At 57.3% G+C, this 26449-nt stretch overlaps 4 protein-coding genes across 9 annotated transcripts in view; 2 read left to right on the forward strand and 2 right to left on the reverse strand.

Moving 5' to 3' along the window:
- Positions 1 to 52: 52 nt before the first annotated feature.
- LOC308067695 (vasotocin-neurophysin VT) lies at positions 53 to 7142 on the forward strand. Its single transcript, XM_080396974.1, has 3 exons — positions 53 to 5586; positions 6126 to 6327; positions 6967 to 7142. The coding sequence occupies exons 1-3, from the start codon at positions 5398 to 5400 to the stop codon at positions 7134 to 7136; spliced, it is 561 nt and encodes a 186-aa protein (XP_080253100.1). The 5' UTR covers positions 53 to 5397; the 3' UTR covers positions 7137 to 7142.
- Positions 7143 to 9729: 2587 nt separating this feature from the next.
- LOC308067687 (neurophysin 1) lies at positions 9730 to 11834 on the forward strand. 2 transcript variants are annotated; one of them, XM_080396955.1, is made up of 3 exons: positions 9730 to 9858; positions 10043 to 10247; positions 10826 to 11834. In XM_080396955.1, the coding sequence occupies exons 1-3, from the start codon at positions 9739 to 9741 to the stop codon at positions 10873 to 10875; spliced, it is 375 nt and encodes a 124-aa protein (XP_080253081.1). In that variant the 5' UTR covers positions 9730 to 9738; the 3' UTR covers positions 10876 to 11834. The 2 variants fall into 2 exon arrangements, with proteins under 2 accessions (XP_080253081.1, XP_080253080.1); XM_080396954.1 differs by having other exon boundaries at positions 10043 to 11834.
- Positions 11835 to 11972: 138 nt separating this feature from the next.
- MRPS26 (mitochondrial ribosomal protein S26) lies at positions 11973 to 15154 on the reverse strand. The gene is made up of 4 exons (XM_080396942.1): positions 14711 to 15154; positions 13401 to 13538; positions 12579 to 12702; positions 11973 to 12203 (listed from the first exon to the last, which is right to left on the reverse strand). The coding sequence occupies exons 1-4, from the start codon at positions 14947 to 14949 to the stop codon at positions 12072 to 12074; spliced, it is 633 nt and encodes a 210-aa protein (XP_080253068.1). The 5' UTR covers positions 14950 to 15154; the 3' UTR covers positions 11973 to 12071.
- A 5026-nt stretch (positions 15155 to 20180) lies between these two features.
- The window catches only part of PTPRA (protein tyrosine phosphatase receptor type A), a 134025-nt gene continuing 127756 nt past the window's right edge, over positions 20181 to 26449 (reverse strand). For all 5 annotated transcript variants that reach the window (XM_080396588.1, XM_080396586.1, XM_080396589.1 and 2 more), the window contains 8 exons: positions 26131 to 26280; positions 25914 to 26007; positions 24467 to 24543; positions 22796 to 22930; positions 22277 to 22402; positions 21637 to 21788; positions 21180 to 21315; positions 20181 to 20506 (listed from right to left, as the gene is read on the reverse strand). In XM_080396588.1, coding sequence (XP_080252714.1) covers positions 20432 to 20506; positions 21180 to 21315; positions 21637 to 21788; positions 22277 to 22402; positions 22796 to 22930; positions 24467 to 24543; positions 25914 to 26007; positions 26131 to 26280 — 945 coding nt within the window. In that variant the 3' untranslated portion in view covers positions 20181 to 20431. The remainder of the gene's footprint in view (positions 20507 to 21179; positions 21316 to 21636; positions 21789 to 22276; positions 22403 to 22795; positions 22931 to 24466; positions 24544 to 25913; positions 26008 to 26130; positions 26281 to 26449) is intronic.

The following is a 26449-nucleotide window of genomic DNA, read 5'->3' on the forward strand; positions in this document are numbered from 1 at the left end:
TCTTAGTGATTTTGTGGAGTGAATCTCTTTGCAGAGTACTGAATAAATGGGCCGAAAAAGCGAAGCTGGCACAAAGGATGTGCAGCCTGATGAGTTTTAGAGGGGTTATTGCAGCAGCCGCATGGACCATCACAGGACTGAGGCTCAGATACCTAAACCTGAGGAGGTCTGGTCTTCAAACAGCTGTTCAGAAAAAAGGAGGAAAATCACTCAGATACATTCTGTCTCCAGCGTGTCCTCGATGTGCAGAGGGTAAGGTGACAGCAGAGGGGTTTGTCACCTGTGTAACCCCCTGCTGTTGCCACTTAATTGGCAATTTCTCTCTGCGGAGCAGATGTTGCTCACTGATGTTCTGTGCCAGTTTCTCGGGTGACGAGCCTCCAGCTGACTCAGCTCACCTTTGCGTATAATACCTTTATTCTCTTAAAAGGCACCTACTTACAGAGCAACACATGATGTTCATGGCTTTCTAGTCACGTGAAACCGCAGTCTCATCAAACGGCTCAAACACGGCTTGGTGTCAGCACCAAACTGATGCTGGGCTTTGCCTCAGTGGGAGTGTATAATCCATCTCCCATTTGTAGCAAAAACAGGGAGTCCCCCATCTTTAAATGGTTCGGCAAAAGAATTTCTAAAAATCCCACAGTTCAGAGGCAGCAAAAACCCTCTGAATTCGGTGCAGGTGGTGTGTGTGCAGCGTACCAGCCCCCTGTGATTCAGTGTGATTCTCACACCTCCTCCGCCCTGCATCTTCGGGGAGCGATTGCTGCCGCCGGAGCTCCCCATCCAACACAAGCGTCTCCTCCTGCTCCGGCGCTCACGAACCTCGGTCGCCTCTGACGAAACCCAAATTCGCTGGCTGAGCCAAGCTTCTTTCCTGCCCCAGCCGGTGGGCAGCAACCAGGCTGGGAGCCATCTCACTGGGGCTGAGGGAGAGTTATCTCCTGAGGTTCCCGTCGCTCTCCAGGGAGGGACAAGGAGTGAGCACGGAGCCTGACAGAGCAGGGCTTGGAAGGGATGGGATGGCAGGGGGGTGTCGTGTGGCCCCCCCTGCTCAGAGTAGGGCTTACCACCTTATATCAGATTTCTCAGAGCCTCCATCCACCCAGCTTCTTAACCCTGTAGGACCTCTTGGCAGCAAGTTTCAACCCATGTGTCCCCTCGTGCTGACGCAGGGAGGGGGAAGGGATGAATTTCCCTCTGTGCCCACCTCCCATTGCTCAGGGATGGAGCTTGTCCCCCCAGCTGGGCGTGAGCCCTCCTGATCACTCCCCTTGCAAACAAGCACCGAAACCCCTGTGGGCAGCAGAGACCCTCTCTGCACCCCAAGAAGATGGGCTTGGTGGTGGGTGACACATAGCCAGGACTTGCCATGGTGTCTTCTACCAGGAACCGCTGCAGTTCCCCTAAAGCTCCTTTGCAGAACAAGCAGGTGCCACCAGCAAGTTCCTTTCTCAGCACAGAGCCTGTCTTCTCTTCAGGAGGTGGGGTTGGCCTTTGGCTGAAGGCCTTAGCAATTTCCTCTAATGATCTCCTCCAACTGCTTTTAGGAGGCCAAATCCATCCCTCGCTGGCCAGTGACCTCCTGATGTGACGTCTGCATCCCAGCAGGCTGGATTTGGACGGACAAGAGACAAAGGCAGCACCCCAGCAAATCTTGACATTGGCTGCACTTCCTTTTCTAAACGAGCATCAAAGCTATTTTTCCATCATGTCACCAAGGCAGAGGAGCATCTTTAACCATGACACTAAAAAAGAAGGTGCTGTGCTCAGCCAGGAGGTGCAGGATTGCTCCCTCCCCGTCAGCCTCCAGCCATTAGCCCACCGACTGGGTGAAACGCTTGTGACAGGCTTGCTCTGTGTGAAGCGCCAGGCAGACGGGCCCATCTGGGGGCATGAGCTCACCCAGCCAGGAGAGGGGAGCGCTCCGTGGCCAGCCTGACCTGCTTCGAGTCCCCAGCGCATCAGCAATGTGTTCAAGAAATTTCTTCTCCACTGCATCCCCCTCCAGCCACAGCAAAGGCAGGGAAATGCACAAAGCAGGGAAAATCTTCCCATTTTCAATGCGGTACCCAATGTCCTCTAATTTATTCTGATTAAATTTTGACCTCGGTGGGCTATGGCAGGGCACCACGACCTCCCTCCTCTCTCCTGCCTCCAGAGGGGCTCTCAAAAACCTCAATAGAGGCTTCAAGGGTAACGAAGCTCCTGCTGCTAACAGAGGGGGCGGGGGTGGGGGGATATACTCACGGTTTGTCCTGACCATGTGCAAGGATGTGATGGCACGAGGACTGGAAAAATCATCAACATGTCCATGGTAGCGAAGGTGCTTTAAAGCTGTGGGTGTAGCCAGAGGGTGTTTTACAGGTGAAGCAGCACAGGAGCGTTGTGGTTCACTGCCGGACACCCCATTTCCCATCATCCCAGTTATTCCCTGATGTGCAAAGAGGTTGGGAAGGGCACAAGCAGTAAAGCCTTGTGGCTGAGCCTCTCTGGCAGCCCCCAGCCCCTTTGCTGAGGGCTAGGCAGAGCCAGGGCTGTATTTTGGCTGAGCAGGAGAGCTGGGGGGTGAGTTTGAGGGTGCTGCCCACTCCCCACGCCTTGGCAGGCCTTTGGGGCTTTCCTTCGCGAGCCGAGGCGAGGTGGGTTATAGATAGCAGGCAGCTAACGCTGCCGATTAATGCCATGGCACCTGCCTCGCCCGCCTCGCATGTCGTTAAGGAGATCAGCACTAATGAAGGGGGCTCCTCTGGGGGCCGGGGAAGAGCCTGGGGAAGAGCAGGGACGTGGCAGAGCAAATCTGGTGCCAGGGATGCAGAAAAGGGACCCCTGTGGCTGATAGCAGGAGATCTAGGGCATGACTTTGAGGAGCCCCAAAACATCAGTTAGGAGCTGGATGTGGGTTGGGGGCTCCAGCGTCACCCCGCGGCCGTGGCCGGGTACCAGTGAGCATCACTGCCCAGCAAGGATGCTCCCAGCTGGATCTGCCCAGCCTCATGAAAGCCCATCATCCTGAGATCACTTCTCCTATGACTCACCCCAGGTGACCCCAATATCTTCATCCCCAAAACCTCCTTTTTTATGTTTTCTACACATTTTTTTTGCCTCCCCCTGCTTCCCCCTTCTCACCTCATCCTCCCTTTGATTCCTGTAAGTGATTCTGTGTTGTGGCTGCGGAGCCTTTGCAACTTGGAAAAAACATTTTATTTAACCTTCCTTCACTTTAAAGAGCATAATTACATTTTAATCTCATATTCTGGCGTTATCATTCCAGACACAGAGTCATTTGAATGCAGATCATTCCTAGCTAATGTAATTTTACGATACAGTAATGAAGAGATGGAGCATGAGCATGTAACACCCAATTTAGAGCTGACATTTGGGTTTCTTTTAAAGAAAAGTTTTCCCAGCCGAGGGCTTTTGCGTCCTCCTCGGTCCTGCAACGCAAGTGGGTTTCGGCTCCCGCTGTGAAGGGATGGATTTGGACGGGGAAACGTGGCCAGTGCTAATAATATTGGTCATTAAAGCTGCCCACAGCTGCTCCACGTGGGTGATTCAGCGTCTCTGGTGATGGGCACAAGGCAAATTTGGGAACTCAACGCTCCCTTGGTCCCAGGGAGACCTGGCTCAGGGGCTGTGGTTACCTTCATCCCTCCTAGCGGGGAATTACCCTCATTTTACCCATCAAAAATCCCAGGAGTCCCCCAAAACCCAGGACCATCACCTCTGAGGTTGACACACACCTCCAAAATCACAGGGCAGGAGACAGAAGCAGGCTGGGACCCCAACACCACAGGCGTCACCCCAAAATAGATGCTTTCCCTTACCTCTGCATGCCTCAGTTTCCCTTGGGTGGTGAAGTGATGCTCTGGGGTTCATCCCGCTCCCACATCCCTCGCTGGTGCCTACAAAACCTCACATGGTGCTCACTTTGCTTTTCAAAGCATTTTGATTTTGCCAGGGTGGATTGCACGGGTTCCTTTGGGATGCTCAAGCAGAGCAGCAGCCCCTTCAGTGCCCCAGCTATCACCGTCCCACCTCGTGCCAACTGGGACTGAGCCAGGCCTGGTGGCTGATCTGGCAGAAAAGGGATGCTAACGAGGGTGAGAAAATGAGGGATGCTAACGAGGGTGGGGAAAAGCCATGCTCCAGCTACCTGAAGGGATTCCCCAGTCTGATTCTTATGGGTCTCTGCTTCAGTTCCCTACCTTTGATGAAGATGAGTTCAGGGTGGGCTGAAGGGTAGAAAACCACCCCAGGGGCTGGACCATGGCTGGCAGCAACCACCCCATTGCACACCCTGTCCCCCGCAGCACCCCAGAACAGTCCCTCCTCATCACCATGAGCCAAGCCCAGAATTTGGGCTGTGGGGGATGCTTGTTAGGCACCTGATTCCCATCTGCATATTAATTTCACATTGCTGAGGTCACCCTTGGCGTTGCTGGAAGGAGGATCTGCGGCCAGCATGAATACTCATGGCTGGATGGTGCAGGGCAGGAGGGGTTTGTTGCTGCCGTTTGCCCCATACCAATGTTTCCAACAGCCCATCGGTAACACAAACGCGCTGGGTCTCGGCACGGCTGGGACCTGCTGGTTGCCAACAGGAGGGCTGATGCCAGCCCCAAAGGTGTCTTTTTCATCTCTCCCATTGCTGATGGTTTCTCTGCCTTCTTGTTTTGTGGAGAAAAAGGGGCGGGTGAGTCGTGGGTGGCAATGGTCCGTCCCTTTGGGCCTGGGTTGTGGCAGGGTCCTGCTCTACACCCCACAGCTCTGTGGTCCAGCGCTGCAGCTAAGCCCCTTTAGTTTAGGTGCAGCTTTGTGCAGCCCAGAATTCTTCCCCTGCCCTGACCCCATCACTCCTCTCCCGCATCCCCTCCCAAGCTGGCATTCCTCCACGAAGCTGCATCTTCTGAATGAGCATCCCTGCCCAAATCAGCATCGCTCCCAGACCAGCATCTTCTGAATAAGCATCCCTGCCCAAATCAGCATCGCTCCCAGACCAGCATCCCCCTGAAACCAGCACCCCTCCCAAAATCCACATCGATCTCAAACCAACAACCCTCCCAAAACAGCATCCTCCAAAGCAACAACCCTCCCCAAACCAGCATCTTCTGAAGGAGCCCCCCTCACGAGCTGGCCATCCCTGGGGTGGCCCGTGCCCCTTGGAGCAGCCCCGGCTCTGGGCAGAGGGGTGAGATTCACCAGCCCTAAGCACTGCCACTTGCGCTCCTGCACTGAATCATCTCAATTACAGATTTGCTTGGATGTGATTTGGGGAAAAAAAAAAACAACCCACACACACAACAAAAAAACAACCCAGCCCTCTCCTTCCTCCTCCTCCTCCCCTGGGAAGGGGTGACAGCAGCATAAATAGCAGCTTGCGCAGCACGGGGCCAGATGCAAAGCGAGCGGCAGGGCGGCCGGCTTCCCCTGGCACGCGTGGCACAGCTGCAGGCACCCTCCACCATGGCAGAGCCTTCGCTGCCCCTCTCCTTCCTCTGCCTCCTCGCCTTGTCCTCTGCCTGCTACATCCAGAACTGCCCCCGGGGCGGCAAGCGGGCGCTGGCCGACACAGCCCTCCGACAGGTAGGGGACAGCATGGGGGCTTGGAGGGAGATGGGAGGGGGCTTTCTGGGGGGACATAGTGGCTCCGTGGGGTGCAGAGGCTTCCCATCACCTGCTGGAACACCCAGCTGTGTACGCTCCCTCGGGCAGTGCAGTGCACCCGTTTTTTGGGGAGGGCTAGGGGACATGCCCAAGGGCACACGGTGGGGCGCTGGCAGAGGAATGAGCACCCCAAAAATGCTGTTGTTGCCTCAAGCAATGAATCAAGCTTGGACACAGCAGAGCATCCCTGCTGGAGGGGAGCGGGGGGACAGGACACGCCCATGGAGCGGGGACAGGGAGGACATGGGGGGCAGCAGGGAGCCCCCAGAGTGGGGCCGGTGTCACAGCACGAGGCCATGCTGCTGGTGGCAGGGACGAGTTAGTCACACCATGCCAGCGTGACACCTCCAAGGGCTGGCAAAGGTGGAGGAAAGCTTTTCTAATGCAAGAGGGTGCAGGAAGGGTGTAGCCCCCCCTTTTTAGGGTGTGTGGGGGACTCAAGCAGCTCCTTCTCCCAGTGCATGCCCTGCGGCCCCGGGAACAGAGGCAACTGCTTTGGCCCTGGCATCTGCTGTGGTGCAGAGCTTGGCTGCTACCTGGGCACGGCAGAGACCCAGCGCTGCGCCGAGGAAGACTACCTGCCTTCACCCTGCCAGGCTGGCGGCCAGCCCTGCGGCTCCGGCGGCCGCTGTGCTGCGCCCGGCATCTGCTGCACTGCCGGTAATGGGGGGTGTTGGGGCGAGGGGGATGGGGGCGCAGAGAGAGGAGTTTCGGGTGTCTTGGAACCATGACGGGGATGGTTGGGGCAGTCCTCCAGTTGGCCCTCATCTTACAATGGGGAAACTGAGGCACGGAGTGGCAGCAGTGTTGTCTCCGTTTTGAAATAATTTGGGGATAGTTGGATTCAGAGTAGATATAAGGAAGAAATTTGTTATGATGAGGGTGGTGAGACACTGGCACAGGCTGCCCAGAGAGGTGGGAGATGCCCCATCCCTGGAAACATCCAAGGCCAGGCTGGACGGGGCTGTGAGCGACCTGATCTGGTTGCAGATGTCCCTGCCCCTGGCAGGGGGGTGGACTAGATGGCCTTTAAAGGTGGCTTCCAGCCCAAACTATCCTGATTCTGTGGTAAGGTTTGGGCTCAGAGCTCCTTCCCAAGACACTGCCATGAGGTGTTTCCCAGCCAGGCACACGCAGCCTCCCCGACGTGCCAGCCCAAGCCCAGCCAGCCCCGACTCCCTGTCCAGGAGGGACAAAGCTGGAGCACGAGCTGTGCTGGCCCCAACCCCTTCCCTACCTGAAAATAAACGACTCGTGGTCCTAACCTGTCCCGTCACGACATCTTGCTTTCTGTTGAAGAAACCTGTGCAATGGATGGCAGCTGCCTGGACGAAGGCAGCGACGGGGCTCAGGAGGCGGCGGAGAAGAACCTGACGGTGCTGGATGGCTCGGCCGGGGATCTGCTCCTCAAGCTCATGCACTTGGCGAACCGGCAGCAGCAGCAGCAGGGCAAGCATCCCCTCCTCTGAGCCAGGGCACTGGGCATCCCCTGCCCCCACACCGATCCTCCCACCCCAGCCCTGTAAATACAAGACCCAATAAAAGTCCTCATGCACTGTGGTGGCTTCATCTGGAACGCGCGGGATGGGTCAAGGGGGACTCCAGGGATCCAGGGGACCCGTCCAGGGCTTGGGGATGGGAGGCATGTTGGAGGCTGGTGGGTCTTCATCCCCCACCCCCCCCCATCAAATCCCAACCCAGCCCCACGCGTTCAGCTCCCACCCATAGTGGTCCTGCTGGGCTGGGTGCAGGATTTGGCCCCATCCTTACAGCACAAAGGGAAAGCAGCGCAGGCAGAGCTGGCCTTCGGGATCTGGCCATCAAGTCTTACCCCAGGAGCCCCAGCAGCACCCATGGGTGCTGAGCCTGCTTGCAGCCCCAGCCCCTGGAGGCTGGGGATGGCTAGGATGTGCCACCGTCACGTTACCTCTTGGCCAAGACCTCCCTTCAGGGTGGATTCAGGGCCTTGTTGCCTTCAGGAGCCAGCACAACAGGGTGCTGCAAGCCACATCTACTAAAAATGATAAAAAGCAAAGGAAAAGCACCCAAACCCCCGCTGCAAGAGTGGAAAGATTTGGGTTCCCAGCTTCACACAGCCCCCCAGGGCTGATCTCATCTTTCCCACCATCACTTACCAAACTGGTCCCCCTCAGACACCGATGGGCAGGATCAATCCTCCAGTTGTTCCACCATCAACCCCCAAATCTGGGGTACCGTTACCCCAACTCTCTTCCCATCCCCCTCCCCAGGTCTCTTACCCTGGCGGGGTCCTTGCTCCGGGCTCTCTCCAGGCTGGGATCTGGCCACAGCACAAGGGACAGCTCGTCCTTTATAATGTCCCTGAGGGAGGTGGCACCTTTGGGGAGGTGGAGCTCATCCACACCAGCGGGATCCATCCTGCCCACGTCACCTCCCTGCACCTCCAAGGGGGTGCAGGATTAACCCAGCACCCGGTCCCTGCAACCAGCATCTGATCCCAGCTCTGGGGAGGTGGGCGACTCAAAATCACCCCAAAATCATTGGGAAAAGGGCAGCACACACATGGGTGGGTGACTCCAGACTGGACACCCTTGAGATGAAGAAATCACGCTGTTAAGCCCAGCCCTGGCACTCAGCTTGTCCCAGGGTGCAGGATGTGACCCCCCCAACTCCTCCTGCAGCAACAGGGATGTGTGGCTGAGCCTGGGTGATGCTCCAGCCAACAGAAGCCTTAGCACTGGGGTGTTGAGGTCCCAAAAAGCACCAGGAGCTGATAATCGGGGTGTTTTTTTTCCCTACACTTGTCTCCCCAGGTTGCATCCCAGCCCTGCCCACTGGGGTCCAAGCACCCCCAGACCAGCTGCAGGGGCTCCGGGATGGCATTTGCCCCTCCACCCCACCCCACAGCGGGACGGCAGCCAGGGCTGAGCTGCTGGGATGGTGCTGAGCCCCACTTCCACCCCATTAACATGGATCTCGGTGCCCGGCTTGTCCCCAGGGACCCAGACTCACCGGCTGGCTGACCCTAGGTGGGTGACGAGGACCTGGCTGCCCTTGCCACCGGCCACACTAAGTGGCAGATTTTGAAGCAAGCCAGCAGGGATGACAAGAGGTCACGGCTTTCGGGCTCTGGGCTGCATAATTCCCAATTAAGCAGGCGCAGGGAGGGACCGGGGTAATGGTCTCAATAGATGGTTGGATTTGTCTATGGCAGAGGAATTTATTCGAGCCAGGAAGCTCTTAATTGTGGAAATGAAGGCGAGGGGCTGGGGCGAGCAGGACCCTGCGTGACTGCGTCAGCCCTCGGCCCCAGCCTCAGCGCCCCTTCTCCAGGGGGTCCTTTACCTGTCGACAGCGCGGTTCGGGGCACCGTGTTCGAGCCCCGTGTGCAGCTGTGGGGCAGAAGCAATGGGGAAATTGGGGTTTTAGGCCTTTGCCAAGGAGGTTGGGTGTTTTCAGGCCATTAGATAAAAGCAGGTGGGGACGGGCTCAGTGTCACCATCACTCTGGAGCAGGACAAGCCCAGCGTTGAGCATCCTCCCCCAAAGGCCAGGCACAGACAGGTGGAAAGGACCAACACCGCATTTCCTACCCGAGATCCCATAAACGATCCTGGAGGAAGATACGGGTTTGCTTTCCTCCCACCAGCAGGCACCAAGGGAAGCACAATGCCCCTCTCACCCCACTCCTGGGTGGATGCAGCTCACCAGGCGATCGGGATGCCTGCCTCCATCCCCACCCAGCCCACGCTGGAGGGGTCCCAAATGGGACACGGAGCGACAAGCCACAGCTCAGCAGCACCAAGGGGTTGGCAGTGGAGGGACCTGAGCCCCAAACAGCATCTGCAGCCTCCACAAACATCCCCCCCGCTGCAGTTGGAGTCATCGAGTTAAAAACCAACACTTTGGCCTTGACCTCACATCCTCGACCTCTGGCTATTAGCAGAGCCCTTCGGTGTGGAAAGCAATGCCTTGTGGTTTTTAAGGGAAATGGGTGACGCTGGTGCCGGCATGCCTAAGTAGGAGCTGGCACTATATATACCCAACCACTCGTGGGGATGAGGAGCCGAAAAATCTTCCTGACCCCGCAGCCATGCCCTGCAAGGCATTCGCCATCTGCCTCCTGGGGCTCCTGGCTCTCTCCTCCGCTTGCTACATCCAGAACTGCCCTATCGGGGGCAAACGCGCAGTCCTGGACATGGACATCAGGAAGGTACGTCCTGGCGGGCTGGGAGACCTTCTAACTCTTTCCTTCTCCCAGCTTTCCCTGAGCCCTCTCAGTGCACCAGTGGGGAAGATGCAGGCAGAAGGGAGGGAAAGACCAGAGAAAAGGCTTGACCCCAGGTGCTTCATGAAATAACTCTCCACTCCCTTTCCTCCCGTTCTCCCCCATGCAGTGCATGCCCTGTGGTCCCAGGAACAAAGGCCACTGCTTCGGGCCCACCATCTGCTGCGGAGAAGAGCTGGGCTGTTACATCGGCACGTCCGAAACCCTGCGGTGCCAGGAGGAAAACTTCTTGCCAACGCCCTGCGAGTCGGGACGCAAACCCTGCGGCAGCAGCGGAGGGAGCTGCGCGGCCCCTGGCATCTGCTGCAGCAGCGGTGAGAGCAGCACCAGGGCTGTGTCCTACCTGGGACCCTGGTCACCAGGGTCCTCACGGCTTCCATGTAAACCTGGGAGGGGAGGTTGCCCAAGGGACCGTCTTTGCCCCATCTGTCTCCCCAACAGCCAAGGCCACTCCACTCAGGGCAGACTTGATCCTAACCCCCAGGGAAGGCGCTAACAGACTGTGAGGTTTCACGGAAGGGGGAAAGCAGACAGTAACCAAAGTCAGGGGACTGAGCAAGCAGCAGGACACCTGTGGAGGCTTCAGGGAAGGAGGAAAGCGGACAGCAACCGATTTAGGGGGTTGAGCAAGCTGCAGAACACCCAAGCTGCATGGCAGCTCAGGCTCCCTCCTGCTTCAGTTAGTTTGCCATAAATCCCAGCCTTTTCCCCAAGTCAGATGCTGCCAGAGATCCTGCTCCATATCCTGAGGAGCTACAGGGCACAAAGCGAACACGACCTTGCCTGATCTTATTAAAGAAACAACGCCGGAGGTGGGGTGGGGGGTGTCTCTGAAGCCTGGTTTGTGACACCTTATTTCATGCGGTGCCTTCTCCTTTCTCTCCCCATGCAGAGGGCTGCGCGGTTGACTCATCCTGCGACCAAGAAATGCTGTTCACGTAGACCACTGGGGAAAGAAGAACCTGCAGGATCCCTTATCTATCAAGCTGTACCAGCCCCGCATCAGGCCGAGAACAGACAAGCCAAGGTCTGTGACTCAGATGTAAGTGATGATCTTCATCAGAAATAAAACTTGTACAGAAAAACAAGAAAAAAAGTCTATGTTTTTTGTGCACTTGCATGGTTTAGGTGCAGACATGGGGGTGCTGGCTGGAGAGAAAAAGTCTTTTTAGGAAAGCGCAGATTAAAAGAATTTAAGGTCAATGCTCACAGCTGGTGTTTTACCCAAGTGAGAGAGGGCACAGGGACCTGCTGCTAGTCTGCCTGGCCTCTGCTGAACCACAGCAAACTCCAGGCTGGTGTCAGGCAGCACAACGCCAGTGGTTTTAGGGCACAGTTGAGAGTGCAGCTTGGTCTGCAAGACCACCATAAGCCAGCGCCACCAAAGAGGACCCAAATTAGTTGTTAACTACAACTTAAGCCCCAGGTGATGAGTAAAATAAGGCTGAGGGGGAGAAGAGAAAAGGAGACCCACAAAGCCAGTGTCATTTAGATGTTCTCTGCACATTTTCTCATTTAGTCACACCAACAGATGTGCAAAGGGGGGTTTAAAGTGTGAACAGGAACAACAGGTCCCACCACCACGGCAGAAAACAGAGAAACAACAAATTTGCTCCCCCAACAAGAAACGGCGGAGGGTCAGGGTTTCCTACAAAGCCATTCAGACCTCGTTCTCTTTCAAAAGCATCTAGAGGGGTCAACATGCAAGCAGTGCCAGGGCTACAGCAAGGAGCTCTGAGCCAGGATCTGCCTCAGGACTGTTCCCGCTTCCCGCCTGACACGCTTCAGGTGAAGGCAGGAGGGATCCAAACATGTGGGAGGTGGAACTGCAAAGAGTCAGAGCAACGGGCACACCAACACCCACAGCTTCTCAGGCAGTTCCGCTGCTGCCTCGCAGGGCTGAGAGACTGCCAGCGCCTCTGCCTCTCCTGCTTGCTTCTCCCTCACCCTCCTCCTCACATGCTTTAACCCTTCAGCAGAACCACAGTCAGATCCGCAGGCTTTAACCCTTCAGCAGGACCACAGCCAGACCAGCAGGCTTCCTCCACCAGTTCCGTGGTCAATTTATTCATTAAAAAGAAGAAACTGGCTGGTGCCTCTGGACAGAAACCAGGCCAGCACCCCTCCATCCCATGCCACTAAGACAACACTGTCCGTTTGACGATCCGCCCGTCCTTGTCGATGGCGAAGTTGTAGTTGCGAGGGTTGTCCAGGCACTCCTCAATCCGTGCCTCCAGGTTCTCAGGGGTGATGAACGTTTTGGCTTCCTCCTGAACGAAGGACAAGTACCCGCTCTTAACACGTGGTAGTGGAAGAGTCGCTATGGGCAGCGCATGAGCTGCAGGTGCCTGCAGAGCTCACAGACCTCCAAGAGAGCCTAAAATGCCACCAGCATCGCCAGGATCCCAGCAGGAGCCGAGTTCTGAACAAGGAAACCTTTGTTCTCTCCCTCAGGATTATTCCACCCTGTTTTCAGAGCTCTCACTCAACCTCTATCCCATCCACACGCTGTCAACACTTCTGGAAGGTGCTAACGCTTGTGTTCCCAGCTACCAATATTTTCACATCGCTCCCACAGGCTGCCATTGAGCCCCTCAGAGGGGCTGCTGGCAGCACACTCCCCAGGAGGCACCAGCTGCTCTTACCTGCAGCTGCAGAATCTCCTGCTCCTTCTCCTTCAGGAAAGCCTCCATCGCCCTGGCCTTGTTCTCTGCAACCCGCAACTTCTTCCTCTTCTGTTCTTCCTCTTCTTTCCTAATTCTTTCCTCTCTGCCACATGGAAAGGAAAACAAAACAACACAGCTTTGGTGAATGCTCACGCTCTGCATGGTGGTGCTTCGGTGAGATGTGCTAATCCCTTGGGATGCAAAGCTGCCAAGCTCGAGCGCAGCCAGAACCAACAGGAAGGAGCAGAGCAGCTACGCTGGGGAAAAGCAGCCACGGAGACAAAGAGAAACCCCCTCCTCCTGTGAGAGAAAAATTGATGCAAAACTTAATGCAAAAGCTTTCCAACAGGCTGGCACTGCGGACCTGAGCCCCAGCAGGGTCTGGCTCCATTTGGCAGCTTGAAGTCAGCACATGCAATGCCACCGGCAGGAGCTGGATGCAGGAGCTCAAGTGCTTTGTACCTTTAACCTCCTCCTGCTTTCAAGATTCAGCAGACACTGATTTTCTTGGAAGCATCAACAGGCTCCCTGGGGGTGGCATAGGAGGGAACATGGAGAAACTGATGCCCCCATGACACCCATCCCTGTAGAGAGCAGGAGGCTGTCCAGAGCTCGGTAACACCCCTCAGCAGCGAGAAATCTAGGAACGCGACCACTGCGTAGGCAGATTTATTTAAAAAAGGTCAAACTTTAGGTCAAGTGTCTTTGTAAAAATTAGCCTGACTAATCGACCCAGGTGTTGAATTTAGTTACGCATAAGCAAAAGCCAGAGCTGAGCAAGAAGGTGGTGTCCTGGCTGACCTGCGTGCCCGCTGCCGGGCATTCTCCTCCTGATTCCAAGCCATCAGGCGCTGGTGCTCCTCCCTCAGCTCCACCGAGTCCTCCTGGGCCAGCAGTGCCTCCCGCTTCTTCTGTAGCACCTCAGCCCTAAACTCAGCCCTGCCAGGAAAGGCTGCTGAGCTCCTGCCTGTGGCCAGGTGCCAGGGGGCTCTGATGCACCTGCCCCACAGCAGAGCCAGCCCCACCACCCTGCCCTTCCCCTGCCCCACAGTAACCTGGGGTCTAGCCACCCACGCTCCAAAACAGCCCCAGAGCCCCTAAATCTCCCCTGCCCCACAGCCAGCCCTCTCCCTCACAGCTGCCCAACAGGAAACCCCCAACCTGCCTCTGCACCACAGCAGCCCCCAATGGTCCCAAGCCCAACCCTCCCCTGCCCCACAGTAACCCCACAGCCCTGTACAGAGCCCACCTCTGCCCTGCAGCAGCCCCACAACCCTCTACCCAGCCCCTGCCCCGCAGCAGCCCCACAACCCTCTACCCAGCCCCTGCCCCACAGCAGCCCCACAACCCTCTACCCAGCCCCTGCCCCACAGCAGCCCCACAACCCTCTATCCAGCCCCTGCCCCACAGCAGCCCCACAACCCTCTACCCAGCCCCTGCCCCGCAGCAGCCCCACAACCCTCTACCCAGCCCCTTGGGCCATAGCAGCCCCACAACCCTCTACCCAGCCCCTGCCCCGCAGCAGCCCCACAACCCTCTACCCAGCCCCTGCCCTACAGCAGCCCCACAACCCTCTACCCAGCCCCTGCCCCGCAGCAGCCCCACAACCCTCTACCCAGCCCCTGCCCCACAGCAGCCCCACAACCCTCTACCCAGCCCCTGCCCCACAGCAGCCCCACAACCCTGTACCCAGCCCCTGCCCCGCAGCAGCCCCACAACCCTCTACCCAGCCCCTGCCCCACAGCAGCCCCGCAACCCTCTACCCAGCCCCTGCCCCACAGCAGCCCCGCAACCCTCTACCCAGCCCCTGCCCCGCAGCAGCCCCGCAACCCTCTACCCAGCCCCTGCCCCGCAGCAGCCCCACAACCCTCTACCCAGCCCCTGCCCCGCAGCAGCCCCACAACCCTCTACCCAGCCCCTGCCCCACAGCAGCCCCGCAACCCTGTACCCAGCCCCTTGGGCCATAGCAGCCCCGTTCTCAGAGGCACAGCCAGGGCCCCAACCCTCCGCTGCCCCACAGCCAGTCCCCTACCCCACAGCCCCACACCCAGCCTCCTGCCCAGCACCCTGACCCTCCCTGCCTCACAGCGGCCCCAGCCGCCGGTGGGTACCGGAGGGCGCCGAGGACCAGCCGGTGCTGCCGGTACCGCTCCTTGACCACCAGCAGCTCCTCGGGGTCGACAGGCGGCGGCACCTTCAGCCGCGACGCCTTGGACTTGGCGGGGGGATCGTGCCGCGTCTTGCGGCCCCGTGCCGGGACCAGCCGCGGCCCCCAGGCAGCCCCGGGAACGGGGCCCAGCGGGGCCCCCAACCCCAGCGCCGGGCTGCAGCGCCTCAGCGCCCGCAGCATGGCGGCGGGCGGGCTCCGGGCCGGACGTGACGTCAGCGAGCGCCCCGCCCCGCCCGCGGGGCACTGTGGGAAAGGGCGCGGGGAGCAGGGCCTGACGGGAAATGTAGTGCGGGGGGCGGACAGGGCGCCCACGGAGCCCACGGCACAGGGCACCCACGGGGCACGGACCCCCACCCACGGACATGGATACCCCCGGGACACAGAATCCCAACGGGACACGGCACCCACGGACACCCTCCCCCCCCCACCCCGGGACACGGAACTCCACAGGCACGGTACCACCACGGCAGTTCCCACGGACACAACCCCCCCCCCGGGGCACGGCACCCCCACGAACCCCCCCACAGGACACGGAGCCCACGACAAACACCCTCTCACCGGACACCAAACACACGAGACACAGCCCGCCCCCCCCCCCCCCCGCGGGACAGACACCCCGCACCCACCCACGCGGGACGAAGCCCCCCGCACCCCACCCCCCCCACGCAGGACACAGGTCCCCGCACACCCAGCCCCCCGACCCCCCCGTCCCGCCCCCGGCGCAGCGTTGCGCTCCAGCTCCCCTCGCGCCCCTTTATTGCCCGCTCCCGCGTGGGCGGGTCCCGCGTGGGCGGGGCGGGGCCGCTCGCGCCCCACTCAGCAGCAGCGGCTCCTGGCGCCGGGGGGGGAACACGGAGGGGGGCGGCAGCGCCGGGGGGGGGGCGGGACCTGCGGGAGAGCAGCGCCGTGGGGGCGGGGCGGGGGGAACACCGGGGGAGGGTAACGTTGGGGGGCGTAATCTATAGGGGTAATCTGGGGGGTAAATCGAGGGGGGTATAATCGGGGGCGGGGGGCTAAATCGAGGGGGGATAAACGGGGGGCTGGGGGGATAATCCAGGGAGTGTAATTTGTTGGGGGGGTAACACGGGGGGGGGATAAATCCGGGGCGGGAAATGTGTGGAGGGGGTGTCAGCGGGGTAGGGGGGGAGCCCCCGGGGGGGTCAGTTGGGAGGGGCATCACCCCGGGGGGGGTGTCACTCCGGGGTGGGATCAGATGGGGCGGTCACCACGGGGGGGGATCAACCGCGGGGAGGGGAGGAACGCCCCGGGGGGGGGGGAACCAGATTGGGGGGGGGGAGGGGATTCAGACTGGGGGGGTGACCCTGCGGGGGATCAGATCAGACAGGGGAGATCAGACGGGGGAATCACCCCGGGGGGGGATCAACCGGGGGAGGACGGATCAACCCGGGGAGTACGGGGGGGGGGGGGGGGAATCATCTCGGGGGTGAGGATCAGATTTGGGGTGGGGGGGATTCAGATTGGGGGGATGACGTCGGGGGCGAATAGATCAACCAGGGGGGACCAGATGGGGGGATCACACCGGGGGGTCAACCGGGGGGGAGGGGGGATCAGCCCGGGGAGGAGGGAATCACCCCAGGGGGGTGAGATCAGATCGGGGGGGATCAGATTTGGGGGGGATTCAGACCGGGGGGGATGACCCCCGGCGGGAACAGCTTAGCCAGGGGGGATCAGGCGGGGCGATCACCCGGGGGGACCGGGCAGGGGAATCCGGCGGGGGGCGAGCGGGGCCGTACCTGCGGGGCCGGGGCGGGGCCGGGGTCGCGCTTGCCCCCCGGGTACCAGCCGTGGGACCAGTGCTGCGCGCGGCAGGGCGGCACGGCCGGCAGCAGCAGCAGCAGCAGCAGCAGCAGCGGCAACGCGCGGGGCGCCATGGCCGGCTGGAGGGCGCGGGGTCCCTGTCCCACCGGCACCCAGCGGGGGGGCGCAGGGTCCCTGTCCCACCGGCACCCAGCGCGGGGGCGCAGGGTCCCTGTCCCACCGGCACCCAGCGGGGGGGCGCAGGGTCCCACCAGCACCTGCCCAGGGAGGGGCTGCGGGGGGGCTCGCTGGTGGGGATGCTTGAGGGATGAGCACCCATGGGTGCTGTTGAGAGCGGTGGGGATCAGTGAAGATGAGCACCCCATGGTCTTGGCTGGGGTGGGGTGGGCATGGAGAAGTGGAGGGGATGAGCACCCATGGGTGTGCTTTGGGGTGGGTTCAGGGATGGAGAAGCAGAGGAGCTGAGCACCTCAGGGTGCTGCTGGCGTTGGGGTCCAGCATGGACAGACCCCCAGGGGTGCCATGAGGGTCTGATTCGGGGTGAACAGCCCCACATGCCGCCCACCCCGGGGTCCCTGCGTGCTGCCAGCACCCCCCACCCAGCACCCTGCTGCCGGGGCAGCCTCACCTGGCCAGGTGGGTGACGGTGGCAGTGGTGGCCGGCTGGAGCAGTGGCTGGGCCAGGCTGGGCACCACTATTTGTAGAACTTGGTGTCGGTGACGTTGGCCCCGCCACCACTCCCACAGGGGACCGTGACCTCGCTGATGGCGCTGGCCTCCCCGTGCCAGCGCCCGTCGAGGCCAGCGCCCGTCGCATCCTGTCCCCCCGCCCCCGTCCCCTTGGCACCAGGGGACAGTGGCCCGACATCCGTTTTTTTAGGGGGTGTGTGTCTGTCCAGCTGAGCCTGCTCTGGCTTGTCACCCAGATCTGGGGAGGGTGGGGGGCTGGGGACACCCAGGAATGGGCTCATTTCCTGACGCAGCTCCTGGTGGCTGGGAAAAGGCCGGATCCAGCCCAGATGATCCCAGCTCCACGGACAATGTGCCCAGGAGCTCTGCAGCCCCCAGGGATGCTCCTGGGGAAGCAGGAGGGGGGAAATTCTCCGTTTCTCAGTTTCCCCACCCAGCCTCAGTTTCAGCGTTTCTCCCCCCATTTCAGGTTCATGGCCCCCAGATCGGGGCTGCGGGCTGGGAATGACTGTGCGGTCCTAAGTCCCTGGCGTGGGGATGCGACAGAGCCCACGAAGGGGATGGGATTTAGGCAGGATCCGGCCCTGGATTATCCCAGCAGCTGCTTCTGCCTCTGCTATTTGCAGTGGGATGCGGTGGCAGGATGGGGCCGCAGCAGATGCTGTACCAGGGCACCCCTGCCGCCCTGAAATTCCTCCATCCCTGCAGCGATCCCAGGGAGGAAGGAAAAAGGGGGAAAACCTCATTAGTGGAGCAGCCAGCACCCGGCGGATGGAGGGATGGGGGTGCGTGGGGTGGTCTGTGTCCCTGGGGGGAGCATCTGCGGTGGGTGGGTGTGCGTCTCCCCCATCCCAGGAGGGTCCCCATTTCTTTTGGGGTCACCACATGTATTTGTGAGAGTGACTGACAGCTTTGGCTGAAAGCCCCCCAGAATTCAAGAGTTAAAGTTTATTAACAAAGTGATGATGCAGGGGTTCAGGAGGGGGTGATGAAGCAGGGATGATGGCAGCAGCAAGGTCATTTTAGGGGAGTGTTTTGGGTTGCTGGGGGGTCCCCTTGCCTGCATGCCCCCACCCGCCAGGAAATCCTGCCTAGATGGAAAAGCTATGCTGGAAAACTCGGATACCCTGACTCATGGGGTGGCTTGTCCCATGTTTTCCCAGATTTCAGCCTCACGTCCCCTGAGTTTTCCCTTGGCTGGGCAACGACGTCACTGTCCCCGAGCCCTGCTGCCTCCCTGTGCCCCTGATCCCCACCTGGGGTGCCCAGCTGAACCTTGGGGTGAAACCTCTCCAAACCCAGTTCTCCCAGCGCCTGCATCAGGGGATGGAGCTCCCCCAGTCAACCAGGGCACGTTCCCCTCTGCTGCAGGAGGAAGGTGTTTCATCAAACACCTCTTTATAAAAAAAAATAAATTAAAATCAACCATATTAACCTTTTTTTTTTTTTTTTTTTACGATAGAAAGTGCTGCACCCCTGTGTCCTCAGGACCTTTCTTTACCCTTTTTTTGACCCTTTGGACCCTTCTTTGTGCTCTGGCCCATCACCAGCATTATATTTTTCTTCTGGGAGAGGAATGATGAAACTCAGCTGTTATATATTCCCTTCTTCTTGGATAACCCACATTCATCTCCATGACGGAGCCTCCACTGGGGGTGTGGGGTGTGTGGGTGCAGGGGAAGAGAGGAAAAACCTCTAGACCTGTCCGGAGGGTGGCAAGAGCAAGCTCTGGGCTGGAGAAGGGTCTCGCTTGGCTTTAAAAACCAGTGAGTGCTTTAGCAGTGACCATCTGGAGACCTTCTTGAGGTTTTAAACTGTAAGAGGGTAGGTGGAGATTGGACACAAGGAAGAAATTTGTTATGATGAGGGCGGTGAGGCGCTGGCACAGGCTGCCCAGAGCAGCTGTGGATGCCCCATCCCTGGCAGTGTCCCAGGCCAGGCTGGACGGGGCTTGGAGCAACCTGGGCTGGTGGGAGGTGTCCCTGCCCATGGCAGGGGGCTGGGACTGGGTGGACTTGAAGGTCCCTTCCAACCCAAACCGTTCTGTGATTCTATGATCTCTTGAGATGCCAGAAGAAATAATCTGAAATCTCCTCCAGCATCTAGGGATGGAGGTACCCCGGTCCAAGGAAGGACCTACAGCACACGGTCAATTGGAAATAGCTCCAAAATTTTTCTTCAACTGCTGTTACAGACCAAGAAAAGGGAAGGGTCTGGGTGGCACTTAAGAGACACAACGGGTGAGAACACGGAGCTTGGACCACATGGAGCTACTTTCTTCTTCAGCCAGAGCCCCCAGACCCCAGGCAGCATCATCCCTCGCTGCTGGGAGCCGGCAGCTACTGCTCCCTCCTGGAAGGGACCAGTGGGAATGGCAGGGCCACTGGGAGCATCCTCGGCTCAGGGCCACCAGGGCCCGGCTCCCACCCCAATCCCTGCGGCAGGTCTACAGTCCGGCACCAAACACATGGACGTTTCCTTCAGGGAGCAAAAATCCTGTTGTTTTTCTGAGGTTTGTTTTTTTGGGTTGAAATCCCAACGGTTGCTGCTGTGGTCAACACAGTTTCCAATCCAGCAGCACGAGGTGGCGTGACCCTGAAGGAGGAAACTTTTTTTTGCTTTTGATACAAAAATTAGGGTATTTGTATATATACACACACACAGAATAAACACTTTTTTTTTTTTCTTCTTTTTTTTTAAAAAGAGCTGACCAGCAGAAAAATGTGAAACCTGCAGGTTCGGAAAAGCTTGTGCTTGTGGGGTCATGGTTTGTTGGGGTTTTTTCTTTCTTTTTTTTTCAGATGAGAGCCAGGATATCTTTTTTTTTTTTTTTCTTTTTTTTTTTTTAGAAAAAAGGCTTTTCTCCCTCAAGAAAAAAAAAATTTACAAACAAAAAATAACAGCCTGTATCAACTCTCCAGAAGAGAGATGGTATGACAATATTAATCCAAACATCACGCTATTTAATTCCCCAATAAAACATTGGAAAAAAAGGAGCCAACAGTATCTGCACTAACACTTTGCTACATATAAAATCTCCAGCTAATATGAAGCTTATGGTACCAACCTCTAAAACAGTTAAGATATATACACATATTTTTTTGGGGGGTATATTAACAAACAGAATATTACAAAATATTAAAGAAGGCAACTCTTCTGTCATTTGTTTCAGGGTGTGGATTTTTCTTTTTCTTCACTTGAAGTTGGCGTAGTCTGAGAAGGCGTCGATATATTCCTGCACCACCTTGTAGCAGAATTCGTACTGTTCCTGTGGGGTTCAGGGAGAGCACAGCGTTAGACCAAGAAAAATTCACACCTGAGACATAATTTGATGCCTCATGGTCTGCAGCAAGCTGGGACCATGCATGGCAGGGTTCCTCAGCCCAGACTGAGGGCAGGAGCTGGATTCCTGCCCATCCGGTCCCACCTCCTCCGTGCCCCCCAGAACTGGGCTGCCCATCTTGCTGGGGTGCCATCAGCAAAAGAAACTCTGCTTTTCCCTTCCTCTTGAGGTCCTATTTTGATGCCAAAAGACTTTTTTTAAATCCCTTCTTGTAAGACCCCACCTAGTCCTGCCTGCCTTTCTCCTCCCTGCCATGCTGCATGCCCAAGCCCGTGCCACAGCCGCTCCAGGACAGGTTTCCAGGCTCCTGGAGCCCATAAGTATGTGGGCTGTGGCTGAGGACACCTCTGAGGAGACTCCTACAGCTTGTGTCAGTGCTCAAAAGGGGCTTGATGCCTTCAGCTGGCCAAGCTCTACTCTTCCAGATGTCCTAACAAGAGGAAGGGGCGACACCTCCTGACCCACCTCCCTTCCCTACTCTCATGGAGAGAGAAAACCTTCAACTGAGGAAGGTTTTGTTCCACGTTGAGTCCCCATCCCATTCTTGCTGGGGTCTGGGGTGGCAGGAGGAGTGTGGGATGTGCTCCGCTGCACTTACCAGTGTCTGCACCATATGTGGCCTCTGTAGTCTTAAACTCTTCACTGTCTGAAAGACGTCGAGAATCCCTTCTGCCTTCACCCTTTCCAGGACAGTGCTCAGTGCACAGAAGGTGCCTGTTCTTCCTGCTCCAGCACTGGCAAAGAGAAACCAGAAGGTAATGGAAACTGTCTGTCCTGGCCATGTTGGCTTTGCTCAGGGGGCAATCCATAGGGGAACGACCGCACAACTGGAGGAGCCAATTGTCCTGCCCCAGGCTCTCCTCCCACTTTAGCTAGGACATGCTCTACAAGAGCGAAGCCTCTTTGCTTAGCCAAGCAGGAAAACCCTGTACCACATCTGCCTGGGCTGCTCCTGCTCACCCAAGTCTTCTCAGGGACCTCTGACCATCTCCCAGGCTCCTTGTAGAGCAGATCCCCTTGGAGGGGTGGCCACCCCTGCTCCACCTGGGCTTTACCTGCAGTGCACAGTGATCGGGTGGTTGCCAGACTGCTGCTGCTGCTTCTGCACAGCTGCAATGATGTTGATCATTCCCTTCCCATCCCCGGGGATCCCAACTTCTGGCCAGCCATGGAAATGAAACTGCCGAATCTGTCGGCTCTTGTTTTCCTGGTGGAAGAGCACAGCTCAAGGTCAGTAAGTTGGTGGGAGACCCATACCATGAAACCCACCAGCTCAGGGCTTTAGGAAAACTGTCTGCTTAGGAAAGCTGTCTGCTTGTGGAGGGGAGGCGTTCCCGTGGCACAGAGCAGGGCAGGGTGTGGGGAACAGGGAGCAGGGGGGAGGCTGGGTGGAGGGCATGGGCGCAAGGCAGAAGGAGGATGAGGGCTGCTGGGTGGCAGCAGGACAGCAGGGCTCGATGCCAAGCAATCAGCAGCACAGGAACTCTCAGAGGTGGGAGGTAAGCGTAGGGAACAAGGTGGGATTGCAGGGGATGGACGCTTCTTTGGGATGATGGGGTGATGGAGCTGAAAATGCCAGAGGGAAAGTTCAGCACTTGCAAGAGGAATCACAAAGCACCATAAACATCAGCGAGGGTTAATGACAGCCAAACCCAAGAGTGCTCCAAGCTCCCCGTAGGGAGGCCAGACTCTTACCCTGGTGTTCGTTACCAGCAGGTCCCGCACCGTATAGCTCTCACACTCCTCCTCTTTTTTCAGCTCCACAGTGATGTCTCCATAGGACACGGAGCCGTCAGATGGCCAGTACTGGGCACACTTCTCCTGAGAAAGTATTACAGGACGAGACAGGGTGAAGACCCCGTATTTTTCCCATGGGCTTGAATTGAAGAAGTCTCTTCCTGGGGCTGGCAGCTGCCCAAAACCAGGTGGGATCCCACAGGCTTGCTTCAGAGAGAAGCTGCCTGCTGCACCCAAAGGTGCTTTGAGAACAGAGGGTCCAGACTTGATTTATTGAACACTTTCCCACCCCAGGTCTACAAACAACTGGCCTCTTTGCATTAGAAGCAGAGGCTGAAATAAATTTCCTGCCAGAGAAGGGGTGAAATAGCACCCAATGCGTGAGGCACTGGCAGTGCTGCAGCTGTCGGGACATTTTAAGGGGTTGCACTGATTTATTTTGCGGGTGCTTAAATGCAGCTATCCCTGGGCATGTACCTGGCCTCTCTCCTCCAGCTCCGTTAGCATCACTATGGAGCAGGATTTCCACTCCCAGATCATCCTCCAGAAGTCCTCTATCGTGTGCTGCAGTGGTCCTTGGCTGGCGATATAGGAGTCCTTCTGGCGATAACCCTGCAATTTGAAAACAGCGTCAGCGGTGAATCAGCAGCGCCTGGATGCTGCGAGCAGTGGGGGGAACGCTCTTGGACACAGTTGGGTTACCAAGCTCCGTTAAATTTTGGGAGCATCATGGCTGTCCGTGCGAATGACCACAGCCTAGGCAGAGAAACCTGCTGTCACGGTGGGCTGTGTCCTCACGCATGGGCATTACCACGCCGCTGCTCGGCAGCTGCATCAACCAGTGCTCTACTGTGGTAAGATCTGTGTTTTTAAAGAAATGCAGTGGCAGGAGGATCATATCCCCTACACATGCACGACCTCATCCATCTGGTGAAGGAAGAACTGGGTTTCCAGCATTCCTGAGCAATGTTGCAAAGTCCAAGTGCTGAGAGCAGAGCCCTGCCGAAGCTCCGAGTACTTCAGGTATGACTTTTACCAGGGATTTTTGGAACTAAGCAAAACCAGAGAGAACTAGATGATCTTTAAGGTCCCTTCCAACCCAACCCATTATATGGGCTATGATCTATGAAAACCAGCAGTAAAACTGGGTGACTCTTCCACAAGCGCTTCTGTTTCCAAAAACCTCCAACGTTCCCCTGTGCCCTTGCTGCAGATTGTGGCTAAAGATGCTTCGTCATTTGGAGCTTGTTGTTTAAGCAAAGTTAAGCAGAGCAGGAAATTGAATCTGCAACAAAAATTGCTTACGTGACATTTAAGCTTTCTGATCTCGATGCAGAACAAGGCAGCTGCTCCCGGCTGTGTTGTGTCGGATGCTCAGGCAGCCAGAGCAACCCGTGGGGACGCAGCAATGGAGATTTCAGAGAGCAATTAATTTCGGATGTTATATCTGGGAATAAGTTGGTTTTACTAGTTCAACCCATGGCGGTAATTTCCCTTTGGGGGAAAAAACCTCCTGCCATTAGGAGATGAAAATAGAAATTGGGCTAGAAAAGAGCAAGGCTCTGTCAGTCAGCCAGCACTGGCATCACTCACAAAGATAAATACTCATACGAGATGCCTCGCTGAAGTCAACAGGATTACTCACGAGAAAAGGATGTGCAATCACTTACCTCCTCCTTAGAGTGAGGAAAGCACTTAACCTCTCTGCCTTGCCTCCTCCCGTCACCCAGACAGGTATAATGGGATTGACCCGTTTTTTCTCAAGGGTTTTGGGATCTGTGTATTGCTCCATTACCTAATCTAGCACAAGTTTTCTAACCAAATGAATGGTGCTGTACAGCAATCATTTCCACAGCTACGTGCATCTGCTTCTCCAAAGCCATCATCGGAGCCCAGAGACAGAGAAGTGAGGCCAGGATTTGGAGGCTCTGCTCAGGCTCCAGCTCTCCTCTCCCACCATCCATGGGTCACAAGGAAACTAGTGGGTTTCTTGGAGAAAGAAACCAGCACCATCCGGTGACACAAAGCAAAGGCAGGTGGAAAGAGCCTTATGAAATCCTGGGCTGGGACAAATCCTTTTCCATAGGAAGCAGCATGAGGTAGAGTTTCCATTGGGAGAAGATGGAAAGAATATTAAAGAAGACTCACGTCAATGAAGGAGGCATTTACATAGTCTGTGTTCTCTTCACCTCTCTTCACTGGAATGATTACTCGGTTGAACTCATCTGAAACAGAAGTGAAATGATCTGAGTTTTGGGGAACACCTTCAAAGCATGGTTCCTTGATAACCATGCATGACCTCTAGCTAGGATGTCACCAAGCCCTAAGTGAGAGGACAGAGATACAAGAAGGAGAGCCCTGTGGTTACAGCACCTGACTGGGACAAGCAGACTCAGTTCTGCCTTCTGCCATGCCCTGGTTTGGGGGAGAAGGGGATGCTGAGGACTCCATGAGCAGGATCTGCTCAAAACAGGGACTCCTCCCTCAAGGCAGAAAGCCTTGGCAGCATACATCTGCTGAGGAAGTCATGGCAGGGACAGGACAGAACAAAAGCAAGAAAGCCCCAGGGGCAGCGTTGCATTTGGGCATGTAAACCCACCTGCCCTTGACTCTGCCCTGTCCCTTTATGCTGCCCCTGCTTGAGAAGCAGTTGAACCAGATGACCTCCAGATGTTCCTTCCAACCTCAGCCAGTCTGTGACTCCATTACTGTGGGCACAAATACTCGGTCTTGACAGCTCCTGAACACTCATAGAATCCCAGAGTGGTTGAGATTGGAAGGGGCATCTGGAGATCATCTGGTCCAACCCCCCTAGCCCAACAGGGCTGCTCAGAGCTGGCTGCCCAGGACTGTGTCCATGTGGCTTTCTAATATCTCCAAGGATGGAGACTCCACAACCTCCCTGGGCAACCTGTGCCACTGCTCAGTCACCCTCGCACACTCAAAACGTGTTTCCTGATGTTCAGAGGGACCCTCCTGGGTCTCAGTTTGTGCCCACGGCCCCTGGTCCCGTCACTGGGCACCACCGGCAAGAGCCTGGCTCTGTCCTCCTGGCACCCTCCCTGCAGGTGTTCATAGACTCCGAGATCCACCCCGAGCCTTCTCCTCTCCAGGCTGAGCAGCCCCAGCTCCCTCAGCCTTTCCTCACAGCACAGATGCTCCGGTCCCTTCGCTGGACTCTCTCCAGCCTGTCCCTGTCTCTCTTGTACTGGGGAGCCCAGCACTGGTCCCAGCGCTCCAGGTGTGGCCTCACCAGCACCGAGCAGAGAGGAAGGATCACCTCCCTCGGCCTGCTGGCAACACTTTGCCTGATGCAGCCCAGGACACCTCTGGCCGCCTTTGCAGCAAGGGCACGTTGCTGGCTCAGGGACAACCTGGTGTCCACCAGCCCCCCAGGTCCTTCTGTGCCAAGCTGCTGCCCAGTGGGGTGGCCCCCAGCACGTGCCGGTGCCTCGAGTTGTTCCTCCCCAGGGGCAGGACTTTGCACTTTGCCTTGTTGAATTTCATGAGGTCCCTGCTGGCCCATTTCTCCAGCCTGAATCCTGTCCCCACACTCACCCAGCATGCTTTCCCCAGGCAGAGAAGTAAGTCTTACATGGAATTATCTGAAGCACCCTGTTCTTCTTCATGTTTGCTGGCAAGTTGCCTGTTCTCATCTTGTCATTCTGAATTTTGATTGAAGTGAGCTTCTGCAGAGGAAGGAGCAAAAGCAAAGGCAGCTTTCAGAGCCACTCAGTGCCAGGCAAGTGTGTGGTGGTTCCTATAGCCCAGCATCATCTGAGCAGAGGCACCAGGACAACTGCCACACTCACCTTAAACTCCTCTTCCAGCCCGTTGCTGCTGGTCCCTGGCACTTTGTTGTAGATCTTCTGGAGGTGGATCTCTAATGACGTCACCTCCAGCTCTGTGTCACCGTAGAGATAGTGCTCCAGAAGTGCTTGGTATATAAACACATACTGCATCTGCGAGGGTTGCAGGGAGCAGCCATCAGTCTCTGTTTCACGCTCAGTGAGCACTTCCCAGTGCCCATGCACATGGCTGGATGCAAACCCACCACCCCACTGCCCATCCATGCTCGTTGGGAACATGGCACCCCTTGGAGACCCCAGAAAAGTGGATAAGAAACTTCCT

This window comes from Falco punctatus, assembly GCF_963210335.1.
Source record: "Falco punctatus genome assembly, chromosome: 1".
NCBI classification, from domain to species: Eukaryota; Metazoa; Chordata; class Aves; order Falconiformes; family Falconidae; genus Falco; species Falco punctatus.